A 12,850-nucleotide genomic window follows, 5' to 3' on the forward strand; every position below is an offset into this window, starting at 1 on the left:
GTTCCTTACACAGCCTGAAGCAAAATAAGAAGAGCTTCAAATTACATTATATAATTCTTTTTAATTATAGAAGAAAACATTTCCCAGCACACACTGGAAAACATCAAATCTCAGTGGGTAGGAGTCTTTAAAGTATATATAAAAAAAAAATCACTCAGGAACGTCTTTATGGCCTTAAGATGTCAGGCTCTAGGTGAGCCTTGAAATCGGCATGAATGTTCCTATTGATCGCCCTGGAGTCTGTCGCTAGCTCTCATTAAGGCCCGTACAGGCTTTGCTGGTAAACAGGAGCAAACGCACACAAGTGTAGTTCCAGTTCATCGGACGGAAAATAATGCAGTGTTGTGGCTGAGAAATTACTCGTTGCTTTCTCTGTTGAGAGATGTTACACCCACCAGAGGAAAATTTGTCAACGAGCAAATATATGTGTACATGTGTTTACTGTGCCAAAGCAGTAAGCATGCAGTGGGACATCTTGCCTTGGAAGGCTTTCCTGCCAGACTTTGTCTGTTTCTTCCTTCAGTGTCACATTTCGTGCAGTGGTTCCTTATGGAAGGCACTACTTGGGGTCCCACCACAGTTGCCACCGGGACCTGCAGACCTCTGATTTCCCATCGTTACATTTTCTTCGTGGTACTGCCGACTCTGGGCAAAGGGTGTTCGGGCTTGGAGCTGGGCAGAGGCTCTGCTTACAGCTCTGGGAGGGCACAAGGCAATCTTTATGCAACCCAACCTGCCCATCCTCCCCTCCTTGCCCAGGCCGAGAATAGTCAATAATCATGTTCTGAAGGAAACCCCACCTTGTCATGGTGTGCTCCGAGCCAAGAGGAGTGGGAGAGGAGCAGGAGGCCAAGCCTAAAAGCCCAAAGCTCCAAAGTTAGAGGGTTTGGATTGGGTCTGATACACCACTAACCTAATCCCCACCCCAAGGACTGGCTTAGGCCTGATGATACCCAGTGAGGAATATGTTCCCACACCTCCCAATGCCCGCTAGGTTATACCATGCACATAAATACATAAGAGTGTATTCAGAGAGGCAGTGTTTTTAAGTGAATATTTACAGGTAAAAGTGTGTTTCTAAGAAAACACACTCAAGTGTCCCTGTGAACCCATGTGTGTGCCCTTATCTACGTGAGAGTGTCTTGTAGAGTAGATACAAATCTGATCTCTACTGTAAACATATCAGTGATTTCTAAAAGCTTTTGGGACAAAGACCCAAATCTTTAGTGCGGCCTAAAAGTCCCTTCACGTGTGGCCCCGCTCTGCCTCTTTCGGGCTTACCCTGCACCCTGCCTTGCTCTCCCTCTCTGCACACCGACTAAACTGACCTCTGCTCAGTCTTCTTATGCACGAGGTTTCCTATTACCACAGGACATTTGCACATGCTTTTCTACCTGAGTGGCCTGCTCTTCTCTCCTTTCTTTTTCAAGAAATTATCTAGCTATCCTTCAGCTCCCAGCTGAAACCTCAGTTCTTTGGGGGAACCCTTAGTGAGCTCTTAGAATTAGTCAGATTCCTCAAAACACCACCTATCTCCTCCATAGCACTGATCACAGTTACAACTTGGCATGCATTTTTAAAAAAGTTCTCTCTCTCATTACATACCAACTCAGTAAGGGCAAAGATAAACTGTCTTTGTTCACTCACTGTTCTTCAACACCTAACAATTCCTGGCACTCAATAGGAATTCAGTACACGTGCATTAAATCAAGGGGTCTGCACATGGACCTGTGCCTACTTTGGCAGCAGTGGGCCCTTGATTACATGACGTGGCATGTTTGCTCATTAGGAGCACACAAGAGTGTACTTAGGAATCCCTACATGTGTTTTTCTCTAAGGTTTAAGTCTGAGTATGTCTGTGTCCTATATGTGTGTACATATTCGGGTGGGAGTACACACAAAAGAACCTAGATGTGGCCACACTGCTATGTGGAAATGCGTGTGTGTGTGTATTTGTGTTGACATGGGTATAGGCATCAATGTAAAAGTGTGTGTGTGTGTGTGTGTGTGTGTGTGTGTGTGTGTGTGTGTTTATTTGGGTGTGTGGAGGTATATGGGTGAATATGTGTGAATCATACTCTTCTCTGCAGCTGGCTGGGACCCCCGTCAGGTTTCTAAGTAGCAGGGTTTATGTACATTGGGCAAATAGATTCATATAGACTTTAGCATGATTTGGCTTAACCAAGGCATGGTGTCAGGGAGGAAGGAGCACTAGACTAGGAGCCCATCACTGCAACAGAATCCCTTTTCCTCCTGTCCTGCTACCTTCTGGTCTACTGCCGAAAGTTTGGGACTGGGCATTTTATGGTCAGTCGGAGTAATTCTTTATCACTTATAAATTGTTTTCATCTACATTGTTTTATTTGGTAACACAGGAAAATTAGGATTCTGTTTATTTGATAGGATGATTTTTTTTGTGAATGTATGCAACTGTACAGGATCATTTCTTTTGTATGCCTACATTTTGTGCTCTTTAGTGGGAAGGGCAGGGAAGGGAAGACAGTGCTGGTTTTAGGTCCTCAAATTGCCTCAGAGCACCTCAGAGCATCGCAGTCCTCTGGGAGATATTGTGGCAAAATACAGATTGCTGGCTCCCAACCACAGTCCTGTCAGATTAGAATCTCAGGGATGGGGGCCAGGAATGTGCATTTCCTCAGAAATTCCCCCAGATCATTTTTGGGACCCCCTGCAGTAAAATAAAATAGTGCCAAGAAACTCCTACCTAAACTACCTAAACTGTTATCACTTAGCCCTTTCACGATCCTATAGAAAGAGATTTGTAAGGCTGGCCACCTCAGGCTCTTGAGGTTCACCCTCAGTTCTGTGAGGCTGTGGAGGCCAGGTGATCATTTGGAATTACAGAGAGACACTGGGAAGTGAAACAGGAAAGAAGTCTAAATGTGGTGAACAGAACAGACTTAGAATTGACAATGTATCTCAGAGAACTGTGAGCACCTCTTAACCCAAACAAAACAATAAAAGCCCACCCACAGATGGTCAGGCTTGTTTGCAGTACCTAGGAACACCTAATAAGATTTTTATAAAGAGGAACATTCGGCGGTAGAACAGAGACAGAATGGGCCCAATGAAGAAAACTCTCCAGACAAAGGCAGTTATGGTTGAAAAGAAAGCAAGAGTTCCCTAGGACCCTAATTTTGCTTTGTCATGAGTATGGCTGTTGTGATTTTAAAAACTGTTTTCTCTTCCTGGAGAAGTGAATATATTCAGAAACGCCAGTCTTCCTCCTCTCAGCACTGGAACAGTGCTAATAGAACCAGCCAGGAGAGATGGTCCCTTCCCAGCCCCTGGTACCTTGTCACCAATCCCACCTCTTGGAGCCTGGGGTTTCTTAGTACACTTGGGAAGTAATGGGCTTGCTCAGCACCCATCCCACCTGGATATTCTCGAATGTGAAATCTCAGATACTAACACAGACCTGGGCAGAGAGATGGGGAAAACACCCCAAAGCCAGATGTCAAGAGCTTCCTGCCATAACGGTCAGGATTTGACTCAGTGCAAACCAGTGTGCTGGTACCAGGAGCCCATCTCTGCCTCCTGCCTAGCAGGGGAAGCCCGCAAACAGTGCCTGAATGATGGTGAAAGACGGGGGGCAATCTGGTTTCCTCGTTCATACTTCGCCACAGCCTACCCCCCACTGGCATGGGCTTGCCTCTCAGTCACGAGGCTCAGAAATTAATCAGGCCTCAGGAAAAGAATCCCTGGAGAATGAAACCAAGTGCACCCAGTAAAAATGTCTTATCATCATCCTCTGTCCCCTTCTCTCTGACCTGACCCCCGCAAGAGAGAAAGATGGCATATCCTAGCGGTGAGGCACATGGGCTCTGGTTCAGAATACCTCCGTTTCACTCCAGTGGGTCGTGTCATCTTTGGCAACTTAGTTAACCCCTTCGAGCCTCAGTTTCCTTATTTATAAAAGGAGGACAAACACAATGGTACCCATTCTGTAGGGCTGGGGTGAGCACTAAATGAGATCGTGCACAAAAATTGCCAAGCACGATGCAGAGTTCATAGTAGCACTCTGGAGTTCTTAGCCATTATTCTCACGAGAGGTGCACCGTGGAATAGAAGTCTGCTGTTGTACTTTTCAAATAATAGGTTTTGGTCACTATATAACTTGAATAGATTTATTTTAACAGAAGTCAACTAGCTGGGCTGGAGGCATTTAATAATGCCCGAGGAGTTCAGTGGTCAGTTCCCTATGCTCTGAAAGCAGACTAGAGCTCATTTGCAGAAAGCATGCTTTCCAAGAGACAAGTCTTGGAAAAGAAACATCTTTTTCGTCAACTAGCAAGGAAGTGGGGGGCATTCTGTTTAATTGACAGAATTTATCTCTGTAAACTTATTCATCAAAATGTGATCCTTGGACCGCCGGTGTTAGAGAAACCTGGGGGAACTTGCTAGAATGCAGATTCTTGGGGCCCAGCTCAGACTTCCCAATCCAATGCTCTGGGAGTGTTGATTCCTCTGTACCCTGAAAGTTTTAAAACTGTTGGACGCTGTATATTGCCAGGTTAGTTATGATATCTGGATCGTATTATACATAAAATATATTCAAGGAGGAATTTGTAAAATTATTATCAGTGGGTCCAAAGTTGTATTAATAATCTAATTCATTTTTATTTAAAAATGTATCTATGCGTGTTGCATAGCCAGGCTTAGGACAAAGACTGGAAGCATACACATCACGTTTAACAATGGCTATCTCTAGGGGCGCCTGGGTGGCTCAGTCGTTGGGTGTCTGCATTCAGCTCAGGTCATGATCTCAGGGTCCTGGGATCGAGTCCCGCATCGGGCTCCCTGCTTGGCAGGAAGCCTGTTTCTCCCTCTCCCATTCTTCCTGCTGTGTTCCCTCCCTTGCTTTCTCTCACTCTGTGAAATGAATAAAAAAAAAAATCTTAAAAAAAAAGAGGTCCAAAAAAATTAAAAAAAAAAAAACAATGGTTATCTCTAGGTGGTAATGTTATGGGTGATTTATCTCATTTGGGGCTTTCCTCTATTTTTAAATGTTCTACAAAGAGCATCTATTACCTTTTTAATGAGAAGAAAATGTGCTTTTAAAATAAAAGCATTGCAGCTAGATGTGCAGCTTTGAACACTTTCTGAAATCTTACAGAATTCTGGAAGAAGGAAACACAAGACTCATGGAAACCAAACTGTCTCTCGTTCAAGAGGATGAAACCAGGTTAGAGAATGAAAGTGACCTGGCCGCCGTGGCCCAGCTGGTCAGTGGCTGGGCTGTGAGAGACGCCAGGTCTCCAGGCTCTCGGACCAGAGGGCTTTGAAGTGTTCCACGCTTTCCAGGGACCTGCCTCCCTTCCTTCCCGCCCTGCGAGGGTGACGGAAAAACCACAGGAAGGAAGTGCACTGATTCCGAGGGTGGAGAAGTATGTAATAGCCTTTGCAGAGGGGACTTTGCAGCTCTCATCATTCTCTCTCTGGGAGTTAGTAGGTCATTTGCAAAAGCCATGGGAAGAGCAGCTGATGAAAAGGTCTAATAGTTTGGAAAACTGCTTAACCTTATTTCTCTATTTCTGGATTTCCCCCAATGGCCAAGGACTGTTGAGATCCTGATTTCCCCCGGAGGTTTCCTGTTTAGGAATGCAGTGAAACCTCTGAAATCCAGAGGAATTGGGGAGAAGGCCAGCTGGAATTAGGGAACAGTCTGAATACTTTTTAAGAACATTCAGGTCTATTGTCTTCAAGGACATGGAGACACAGATTTGGAAGGAGCTTAGTCCAGCGCCTGCTTGGTGCAGGAACCCTTTGTGCTTCATCCCACACAGAGCTTTGTTTGGGCTTCTCTTGAATGCTTCCAGTCATAGGAGGCTCACTCTTCTGACAGATAACCTACTTCGATCTTAGTCTTTTTTTCACCTGGGCTGGGAATCTACCTTCCTCTAAGTTTCTGCTTGCCTTCTGGTGTTCATATAAAATTGATGTGCTCCTACTGGGTGTTATGCACAAACAATGAATCATGGAACACTACATCAAAAACTAATGATGTAATGTATGGTGATTAACATAACAATAAAAAAATTGGTGTGCTCCTTTCCCCCCAAATGGTCCTTAAATATGTGAAGGCAGGTACCGTGCATCAAATAGGTCTTCACAACAGTCTCCTCTGCCAGCCGACCACCCCCAGGATACTCAATCATTATTTATATGACAAATGTCATCCGTTCTAGTTAGAATTATGAACTACTGGCTGTACTTAGCTTCTAAATTAATGACTGTCTGAATTCATACTTGAGTGGAGCTTAGAGACCCCCTGCACTGGCCTCATGATTTTACAGGTGAGCAAACTGAGGTCCACTGAGGAAAACGGCCTGACCCAACATGGGAGAGAGAGAGAGAGAGAGAGAGAGAGAGAGAGAGCAAGCCTGAGTGGAGACCTGAAACCTCTCTGCCTGAATCCCAGATCAGGCCTCTTTTTACCTCACCCTGCCTCCTATTATTCAATAAGATACCAGTATTTCTCAAGCCCTTGAGAGTGCTTGGGAAGTTTGTTCTCTTAGGTATTTCAAAAATGGCTCCTTCAAATTGTATTTGCACTGTCAGTGAAGGAGGGATTAGCGCAGGGCAGAATTTCGTGGACGTGATACTGTCCGTGAAAAGTCTCGTTCCAAGTGCATTCACTGAACTTGCTCTCCGCTGTCAGAAGACCGTCTCCCTGGCCCTGGAAGGTGAGTGCCCAAAATGAACAGCAGCCCTGAGAGGGCCGCCTCGGCCTGCCCCATTTCCCATCAGGTCCCAGCCGCCCGCTCCATTTCCGAGAACTTCCTAACTTCGGAACCAAAAGTGAATTCGGGATGTGAGGCTGGCTGTGTTTCTGCTCCACCCTGGTGCTCCTTTTAAAGTTTCAGATCCTCTTTTCAGCGTTGCCTGATTCTCAATGAAAAGACAAAGCAAAGGCTCGGAGAAACAAACTAGGCACTTGGGTGATTGGTTTCCTGTCCCAGTCCCCGGCAGCCCTGCAGTCACATGCTCCGAAGGGCACATTCCTTCCTGCCCCAGCCCACAGCAACCTCCCTCTTCTCTCAGCAAGGTATTGCGTTTCAAGCTCTTACACTCTTTCTGGCATGGATTATGAGCTGCCTTGGGCTGCTTCCTGGTCTGCAGGGGTTTGGACTCACGGGGACCCGGGTTCCAGTCTGACTGCAGCTAGCCAGTTTGTGCAGCTTTGGAAAGTTACTTAATCTTTCTAAGCCTCTGTCGTCCCATTTGTTAGGAGAGGACAATTATCTTGCCTACATCATAAGGCTGTCCAGATGATGTAATGCCTAAAAAGGTGTCTAGCACTGTCCCGATCATTTAGTAAGATTCCATAAAAGGGATCTGTTTAGTATTATTCATCTTCTGCTACAGAAGGTAGAGATTGAAGCCTCTACTCTTCTCACGCTGCTCACAGTAGGTGCTCCATAAATGCACCTGACTGATTCTAGCCTGCGCTTCTTTTGGTGGTAGTTTCACCAGAACTATGCTAAGCGTTGCGTGACACCAGGTCCTACTTCCAAGCCCCCTTTGCCCCAGATTCCTTCCCCTGGTGGTGACCTCAGTGGGGAGGCCCACCCTGACCCGCCACTTGGAACACCTGCCAGCTTGCATCTCAGGATAAGGTTCTCGTTTGACAGATTCTGAGAACTTGCTGTCCAAGCAAAGAAAACTTTATGATGATGAATCCAACACAAACCTTATGTAACCAACCTGTCAGCAAATGGAGGGACAGAGGGACACCGACAAATGCCTGCCCACCTCCCCCCACCCAAAGCGCAAAACAAAAGATGACAGAAAGCAAGGGATTGAGACCTGCCTAAAATGCCTGTTTGTCAAGACCCTTAAAACCGATCAAAGTTTTTATATTAAAAGGATTCCTAAAGGAATATGGCTAAACTCCCTTGTACCTGAATTTTAACTGAAATTACATTAGATGCTTCTCTAACCAAAAGAATATATATACAACATTTTTTTTTTTTAAAAACAATGTTTATTGTCCACGGGACTTACAGCGATGACAGAAAAGTTTACAACAATTTCTACTTGAAATTTCTACCTGGAGTGGCTTGGAATTCCTGGTGGGCTAAGGAATCTTGTAGCTTCCCCCTAAACACTGAGGATATCCTAGTAGACTCTTGCTGAGTAAAAGAACAATTCTTTCTCTTGCCCCTATTGCGGATTATTTGGTCATTGCCTGAATTTTGTGCTAAGGACCTGAGAGCAATAAAAACATCCACTGAAAGGAGTTTGTTATAGGACAGCCCCAGGGAAAAGCTTCCACAATTGAGGGTGAGGACAGAAGTCAATGACCATGCGGTGGAGGGAACACAGCTGTTCCTGGAGTAATAGCCGACAGTTGGCTTCTCCGGCTGTAGCCCGTCTCTCACATCCTTGGCTTCTTACCTTGGGCAGGTCATTCCCCCTCACAGATTTTTCATCTCCTCGGATGCCCAATGCTTTCTATGGGCTCTTGGAAGTCCAAGATCCGGTGAGGCCACCAGGAGGGTGAAGATTAGCTGGAGAAGCGACCCACACCCCTGGGTCGGGGGCCCAGAGCAGGTGGAGAATGTGAGAACGGGCAGGTAGGCCCTTGGAGAAAAAGCAAAAGCGCTGAAGGGCAACCACTTTCCCATTTGTCATGGCACGTTCCAGAAACTCGGGCACCTAGCTTTCTCCCGAGAGCTGAGTGTGCACCCGGACACCCATCACTGAGCTGACAGGAAGCAGAGGAAGCCAATGCTTTTCTGGCTGGGGACCTTGGCTGGGACAGAAGGGAAGAAAGAAGTGGAGTCAGCTTCAGGAGCGGGTGAAATGGCAATGAACCTGCAGGCTGATCCTCTCCAGGCTGGCGTTGCCGAGGAGGACGGTCCACTCTGTCAAACCTGGGCCAAGTTCTGGCTCAGGCACACAGGCAAAAATAGAAAGGGGGTGGGAGAAGAAATGTGTTTACTTTTGTGATTTTCCCTCCTGTGCCTCTTCACAGTATTTGAATCTCTCCACAAAAAAGCCGTAGGACTCCCAGGCCTGGCTTCCACGGATAAGCCCCACCAAACACTGCACGTCCCCCGCCCCCAAATACAGTCATTGTCAGGGCGACTGGAAGGTGAGTTCGGAAGGCAGCATGGGGGTGGAGGGAAGAGCGCTGGCCTGGGGTCTGTCACTAACTGGGCGACCCATGGAAAATCCCTCTCGGATGCTCTGCAAAATCAAGTGGTGGCATTAGACAGAATCTAAAAATCTAAACAGATTTCTATCTGTGATTCTCAACCAGGGGTGACTTCACCCCTCGAGGAGTATTTGGCAAGGCCTGGAGACATTTTTGGTTGTCACAATTCAGAGGGCGCTCCTGGCATCTAATGGGTAGAGGCCAGGGATGCTGTTGGACGTCTGACCGCACACAGGACGGCCCCCCACCACGGAGAATCATCTGGCCCGCGAGGTTAATAGTGCCGAGGCTGAGAAGTCTGGCTTTATACCCGAGTGAGGAGGGTCAAAGGGAGAGGGGGAAAAGAGACAGAAGTAAAGAAGGAGGAGGGGCTGCAGTCCCCTTCCGAGCTCATGAGGTATTCATCGGGTAAGTGTTTTCCAGCTTTCTCCCTATGACCAGTGCCCTTTTCAGTTTCCCTTGGAATTACCGGGCTGTGTTTGAGTGGCTTGCTCATAAGAGCTTCTTTCTTATCTTTAAAATACCAAACCCTGATGCAGTGCAAAGATCTCCACTATAAGATGCAGCCAATATATAACAAAAGCAGCTATTAAACAAGTAGGACTGGAAGGTGGGTGGCAGGGGTGCACAGAGGGACAAAACAGATGCCCATAAGTCCGTTTCTATGAGTCAGTGTTTCTGCTGTAACAACACAGAATCATCACCATAGGACCTGTGAGACAAGCTATGCTGACGGCAGGCAGAACTGCTCTGAGGCACTGGCATTAGGAGAGATACAGGTTTGCGGCGGCAGATTCAAAGGCAAAGGAAAGGGTTAAGCAATCAGTGCATGCCATTCCTGTATCATTCCATATTAAGTCCCTGGGCAGTTATTACAAATAGTTACCTGCGGTTTCCAATGGGGGAGGCGACCACACTCCGGTCAAGGGGTTTTGGAGAAACAGGTGCAATGAAGTCATGGTCAAACAATTTATTTACTGTAAACTTTAGACTTTGCTCAGGAACACAACTGAAGTTGCCCCTCAAATCCCTGCCTACAACACCCTGTTTGAGCAAATAAGAGGAGCGGGGAGAGTCCGTGTTCACAGCTGAAAGGTCCAAGATACTCAAGGTCCTCCAGTGCAAGGGTGCAGGAAGGAAAGACTCCTTCACATACAAATTACCAGCAGCAATATATATTACCCCTAATACTTGACCAATGAGGTAGATCCACAGAAAAGTCATCAAAACATAACAGCCCCAGGTCCTCTGGGACTGAAGCCCTTCAGACACAACCTGACATGTTCCATGCAAAAAAAGGAACTGAACTGTACAAGAAACAATCACTCGAATATGCCTTCTCTTTTTTACAGCTTAAAAAAATAAAAAAAGGCAGAAGGCTGTCCTTCCTCCTGCACATCTCTATACAATTTTATTCTAAATGTATTACACTCAAGTTAAATAGTCTGTTTAGTGTTTTGTTTGGGGGGGGATTCATAAAAAGTAGAAAAACTGCATTAGAGCAGTGAGTCGTTTGTACTACAATTCCTCCCTTGCGAATCAATGCTATCGTTAGGCACAGTACCTTGACGGTTCACAAGGTCTTCCGTGCCTGGGGGGTCCTCACACAGCAGTTCGCTGTCTTTCTCCTGCCCCAGGTGACATCCACTGTGCTCCCCAGCATAGTCGGTTCTGCTGTTACTGTTGTTGGAGTAGCCATTCCCACAGGCCTTCAGAGAAGACCTGCGCAGGCACAGAAGCTCCTGGAAGGCAATCCTGAAGTCTGGGCTCCGGCAATAGATAAGGGGATTGAAAGCAGAGTTGACATAGCCCACCCAGTTTAGAAGGATGTAAACTTCCTTGGGGATGAGGTTATCCTGGATCACGTGCACTATGTTGACGATGAAGAAGGGCAGCCAGCATAGGGTGAAAGTGCCCATGATGATGCCCAGAGTTTTGAGGGCTTTGTGTTCCTTCAGGCAGAACTTGGAGGCCCTGCGATGTCCATGCCCGCTCCGCCCATCGTGCTCCACTTGGCTGAGGTTTTGGGCATGGAAGCGGCCCTCAGATTTGTCTATCTTCTGGAGCTGCCTTTGGGCCACCTGGAAGACCCTGGAGTAGACGAAGACCATGACCACCAGGGGAAAGTAGAAGGACACGATGGAGGAGGCAATGGCATAAGCTTGGTTCGTGAAGAAGTCACAGCAGGTCTCCTTGGCGTAGCAGTTGATGGCTTCCTGGTGGGTGGCCCGGTACCAGTGCATCTGGATGGGCAAGAAGGAGGTAAGGCCTGACACGACCCACACCATCAAAATGACCACCCGGGCCTTATTCTTGGTCAGTAGGCTCTGGTACTTGAAGGGTGATGTGATAGCAAAGTAGCGATCCACTGCGATCACGCACAGGGTCTCGATGCTGGCCGTGACACACAGCACGTCAATGGAAGTCCAAAACTCACACCAGAAGTTGCCAAAGGTCCACATTTTCATGAGGATGTGGCTGGCCCCAAAGGGCACCACCGCCAGGCCCATGACCAGGTCAGCGCAGGCCAGGGAGGTGATGAAGTAGTTGGTGACCGTCTGCAGACGCTCGAACCTGGCGATGGCTGTGATGACCAGCACATTTCCAAACACGATGGCCAGGACGATGAGCGACATGACGATGCCCATGCCCACCACCCACGCCTCGTTCCGTTCCTGCGTGCCATCTTGGTCCGGCGCGTGGCTTCCGTTGGGCACCAGCAAGAAGACGCTGCGGTTCCCGGGCTGCCCCATGGCGCGCAGGCTGGCAGGTGAGCGCACTGGCTGCGGGCGCACCCGCCGCGCCTCAGCGGGCGGACCTCCGGCGCGGCGCTGCGGGCAGCGAGTGGACGCCGGGAAGCCTCATTCAGTGGCCGGGGGGTGGCTGTGCTGGGGGCGCGTCCTGCACTCAGCTTGCGGTGTGCTGCGGGCTCCCCGTGCGCGTTGGACCCGGCCGGCGCTCTGGAAAAGCCGCCCCGGAGTGCGCGCTGCCCGTTATGTGCACAGGACTTTAGGGAACTGCCCTCCCCGTGACGTGCGGCAACTTTCGGCCAATGGCGGGCGGGCAGTCCCGAAAGGGCGAGGTCCCCTCCCCTCCCCGTCCTCCCCTCCCCTCTCCCGCCCCCTCCTGGGGCTGGCCCGGGCGGGGCCCAGCTGCCTCCGGGTGGCGGGCGGGCCACCTCTCCCTGCCGGGCTCCCCGGCTGGCCCCGAGGCCTGCAGCTGGGGCTGGCGCGCTCACCCGCCGACCCTGGAGCCTTGGGCTCTTCTGGGGGCTGCTACCTATCTGGCCCGGGCGCCTGGGCGGCCGCTCCCCAGCATTCAGAAACAGAGACGACAGTGCCCACCCAGACACGCACGGACAGGCACACAGGCACCCCGACAGACATGCTGAGACTTATACAGAACCACAGCCACCGACACGGAGACACACCCGTCCAGCGCACCCAAAAGCACACTCGCGTGCGCGCGCACACAGAAACCCACAGGCACAAAGTCACCCCTGTCCAACAGAGACGGGGCCAAGAAACAAACACAGAAGCACCCAGAAGCGCAGAGGCATGGGCACACACACAGAAAGAAGTAAACAACACACAAACGCTCGCTTGGGGGGCAGGCAGAGCGCCACAGATTCGGACGTCCCCGTCCAGGTACTCCAAACCCCCTCACTTG

General features: G+C 48.8%; 1 protein-coding gene across 9 annotated transcripts in view; it reads right to left on the minus strand.

Moving 5' to 3' along the window:
• Positions 1-12,179, minus strand: part of ADRB2 (adrenoceptor beta 2) — a 107,175-nt gene extending 94,996 nt beyond the window's left edge. For 5 of the 9 annotated variants that reach the window (XM_073890895.1, XM_073890892.1, XM_073890894.1 and 2 more), the window contains exon 1: positions 10,746-12,178. In XM_073890895.1, the coding sequence (XP_073746996.1) occupies positions 10,746-11,934 (1,189 nt within the window). In that variant the 5' untranslated portion in view covers positions 11,935-12,178. Of the gene's footprint in view, positions 1-4,870; positions 4,891-7,974; positions 8,910-10,745 lie in introns of those variants that run through there. The other 4 variants (XM_025867277.2, XM_073890891.1, XM_073890896.1 and 1 more) reach the window with 3 other exon arrangements.
• Positions 12,180-12,850: the final 671 nt, after the last annotated feature.

The sequence above is a fragment of the Callorhinus ursinus genome, unplaced genomic scaffold, assembly GCF_003265705.2.
Source record: "Callorhinus ursinus isolate GAN/ISIS: 27379988/994484 unplaced genomic scaffold, GSC_fseal_2.0 scaffold3, whole genome shotgun sequence".
NCBI lineage: Eukaryota > Metazoa > Chordata > Mammalia > Carnivora > Otariidae > Callorhinus > Callorhinus ursinus.